General features: G+C 41.8%; 1 protein-coding gene across 1 annotated transcript; it reads right to left on the bottom strand.

Annotated features, from left to right (window-relative positions):
* Nucleotides 1-1,350: 1,350 nt before the first annotated feature.
* Nucleotides 1,351-4,034, bottom strand: lsm1 (LSM1, U6 small nuclear RNA associated). Its single transcript, XM_082554350.1, has 4 exons — nt 3,760-4,034; nt 3,541-3,609; nt 3,281-3,396; nt 1,351-1,891 (listed from the first exon to the last, which is right to left on the bottom strand). Exons 1-4 carry the CDS (start codon nt 3,803-3,805, stop codon nt 1,721-1,723), a joined length of 402 nt encoding a protein of 133 aa, XP_082410476.1. The 5' UTR covers nt 3,806-4,034; the 3' UTR covers nt 1,351-1,720.
* Nucleotides 4,035-4,049: the final 15 nt, after the last annotated feature.

The following is a 4,049-nucleotide window of genomic DNA, read 5'->3' as shown; positions in this document are numbered from 1 at the left end:
GGTGCTCCGACTGTAGTGGCAGTAAAGATTAAAAGGGTAAGAGGTAAAGTCGCCCTCTGGTGTTCAATTTTAAACTACATACGAGAACTGGTGTGCATAACGTTATGGATCACTTTCGCGAATCAACAATGCTAAACAAGCATTTCACCTTTGAAAATATATAAATACATAACGACTGAATGCCAGGTGATTGGCCGTTTCGCGAGGAATCCAGTAATTTTGTAAGGTAAGGATTCTCAAAGGATTTATGACAGCAAGGAGCAAATCCACATTTTAGAAGGGCTATCTTTGTAATTAAACTGTAATTCTCTCTAAACATCTCCACAGATGAGCTTCTGGAAAATACACTGCCATTTACTGCTCCAAAATAAACCAAAAAGGCCAATTTTACATCTCAAATTGGCCTTAAAATAATAAAAAATCTGTCAAAGATTTTAAAGCAATGTCCGACAGGACATATTCAGGAAATATTATTCAAACCGTTAACTTATACAGCTCTGTTCATTTCTTACAAATGACTCGCTTCTTCATATTTTAAAAAAGTTGTTTACATCATCATAAGCGCGCTGTTGCTGTATTATTGTGTTTTTACAACTTTATGAGTGTTTGCTGGTGAAATGGAGGCAGGAGTGTATAAAGAAAAAAAAAAGATCTAGTGAAGAAATCAGGTCGAGTCAGTCCCAGTGTCCACTGTAGCGTTTGCTTCGAGATTAACGTTACCGACAAACCTTCATGTGGGGTCCTCTGCCCTCCTCCTGAAGACAAGCACTTTACGCTGAAGTTTCACCGGAAACTGCACTTTATATAATAAGACTTGATATGTGGAAACTTTCTTTATGGCTTGCAGGCTGTCAGGCTCTGGGTTCATAGTATAAAATAAAACGAAAGGAAGAAAAATACATTAAACTGCCACCGGAAGTGCTTAATCATGTGGCACGAGGATAACTCGTTTAGGAGCGAGTACAATCCCGCGGCTGCCCCGTTTCACAGAAGCCACGATGGATCAGTCAAAACGATTAACAAGCTTATTGACCGCTGAAGGCAGATAGGATCGATTTCTCAGTGTGCGGACGGGCTCTCATTTATATAAACAGGACGTGGGGCAGCCTGATGCACCGATATGCCGCCTGCCTAAGTGCAATTACCACAATGAATTATGGCATTTCCCCACATAACAAATGCACAAGTGCCCGGTTTGATGTCACATTGCAGCGGCTAACGTGATCTGCTTAGTGGTGTCTGTGGCGCCATCATAAAAGAGGGCAGCGGGCCCTGATTGACCCAAAGTGATGAGCTTCACATCCCTTTAATGCATGACACCCCTCCCACCCAAGTAGAGCTTCCATCATGAAAAATTAAACTCTTTAATGGGGCAAAGCACATAGTCTCCCCCCCCCCCCCCTCTCAATAGCAGTTCCACATTATTTAAACATTCACCACATGATGAAAGAATACAAAGTGCTATTGATTCTTAATTGCCAACATAGTGATTTCAGAGAAAAAAAAAGTTTTTTTTTTTGTTTTTTTTTTTTATACTTTCTTGACCCCCTTACAAACCTCAAATTAAATTGATACAGTACATCACAGTAGCTGGACTCCATATAATGGTATGTTCTCCCCACTTAAAAACAAAAAGTCAGGCTCCCATGCGCTCTCAGGTTCAACTTCAAACTTGTCAGTTCAATGCCAACTGAGAAAGAGGCCCACGGCAACTAGGCTGCTAGTATTCATCTAGGTTGTCAGCTTTGGGTATGGACAGGCCTCGGTCCTTCAGGACCTGCATTTTGACTTTCTCCGTCTCCTGTTTGGCTTGCTGCTGCAGCCGCTGCTCCTCCAAGATCTCTTCAATGGAGACTTGCTGCAGCACCGTGTCACAGGGCTTATCCATGTCCTGCAAAGACAAGAGACCGTGTCACATCTTGCACAGGCCTGAAACACTCAGATAATACTACTGAACACATTTTAATTGGAATTACTGGGTGTTCTGGAACTTTGAATTGTTACTAATAAAATACCTGATCAAAAATTTGATTATTGACAAACAATCTGATTACACTAATGAAGCAAACAAGTGTCTTTATCAAACACAAATAATGTAGAAGAATAAAGTGAACCTCTGTGCTAATGACTTCTCCAAAAGCCATTTCCTTTTTCCAGTTAAGGAGGACAGGTTGCACACCTGCCACTTCCTAGAACTAAAGGCATGAAACATCTGCAAATCTTCAAGAAGACTGCATGGTTCATGCCAACCATCAATCACAAACTGCTTTCTGATAATAAGCAGCATGAACAGAAATGCTGTTTATTCATGCTTGACAAACATTTTCTTAAAACTATACATAAATTAATGCGTGCAGAAGATGTCGTATGCTGAGACTATGTGCCTTTTTGTGCGTCAATATCATTTCTGATGTGACACAGGATTTGATGTCAGCTTACGGTCATCGTTTGCCAGATGCAAGCTCACCAAAAGGCACCAAGTAGTTAATCACTGCCGTTCCATTTCCATCAGCATTTCAGAACAGAAATAAATTAACAATCAAATGAACCTAATCATCAGGCAAATGTCACAAAAGGCAGCAACATCTTCTAAAGCACTGAAAAGCAGATCAGAGTACAGGTGCTGTCGAGCCTCTGCTATGACTGAAGCAGTTTTACATCATGACATGCTGTACTGTTACAGCATGATGTGGATCCCTTTAACAGCAGAGTACTGCTGTCAAGCATTAGGTAGGAATAACAGCGCAAGAAGAGTTCATGAATCACTTCTGCTCAGTGTACTGGCCTTGAAGGTCCTGTGTCACAGCAGTGACCCTGTAATGCGTCAACTTGGCTGTTGACGTACATCAGACAAGCATGGTTAAGGAGAGTCGGATGTTAAGGATGCATCAGCAGCTTGCACTGTTGTCTCTTAGGAAGGAGTTTGAGCCCACCAGTCTTTCTGGCATCTGTTTGTACCAGAAAGACTGGTGAGGGTTCTCTGGCTTCCTATCACAGTCCAAAGATAAGCATGTTAGGTTAATCGGTGATTCTAAATTGGCCCACGAATGGCTGCGCGTCTCTCTGTGAGAAAGGCCAGATCTCAATCTGTGTCAACTGGGATAGGCTCTAGCCCGAGGACCCTTAGCCACCATTTATGTCAACCCCTACTCTCACAACTGTATCAATGCAGTGTGTGAAGGACATAAGGAAATGTAAGTAACAATGTCTACTGAGCCTTACTTTGCATCCTTCTGACCATTTCAAAAACCAAAGTGAAAACGAGATTATGTCTACTTACTATCTCTCCAAGCAGCACCACATTTTCTCCTCTCACGATGAATATTCCTCTGGGGATGTCACCAAACTTTTTTCCCACGTGGATGCGCTCAACTGTCTGGTGAAAAACTAAATTGGCTGGAGGACAAAAGAACCGGGGTAAATAAAGAACAGACCCGATCATGGGAATCATAATGACAGATAAACTGAGCCTGCTGTAACCAATGCAGTGACCCGACTCAGAAAAACAATACTAAAGGTGGATATAATTAAGAGTTTTACCAAACTGATCAATGCTTCTCAGGTAACCAATCAATGTTCTTCCATCTCGGAGCAGCACCAGGTGCTTCTCTGTGGGATACAAACAAGAGGAGCACGTTAAATGGCAGTTTAAACTCGCTGCAGATGATCCAGATTGCGTCGGACACGATGCTGCACATCTTGAAACGATTGTTTCTTTTTAAACCAAATCAGCTCCATCAAATCACTCCTCCAACTTACTATCGATGTCGTCAATGAGGCTTGCCGTCCCTGGTACGTAGTTCATCTTGTGCTGCTGCTGCTTCTTCTTCTTCTTATTTGAGTCTTATATCTATATATACCGTCAAGCCATTAATGTTTCAATACATGTTTCTCACAAAATTAGCACAGGAAGCGTCTTTATACACGCCAGGGATGAACTTCCTGTAAGCATTTAACCCTTCGTGTGCTGGCGATTCACTACATTTCTAACACGCAGGAACGGCCCTTTAAAAAATACATCTTTAAATAAATATAACTTCAGGCATCGG

This window comes from Aulonocara stuartgranti (assembly GCF_965226115.1).
Source record: "Aulonocara stuartgranti genome assembly, chromosome: 12".
Taxonomy (NCBI): Eukaryota; Metazoa; Chordata; class Actinopteri; order Cichliformes; family Cichlidae; genus Aulonocara; species Aulonocara stuartgranti.
This window is presented reverse-complemented; position numbering and strand designations above follow the sequence as displayed.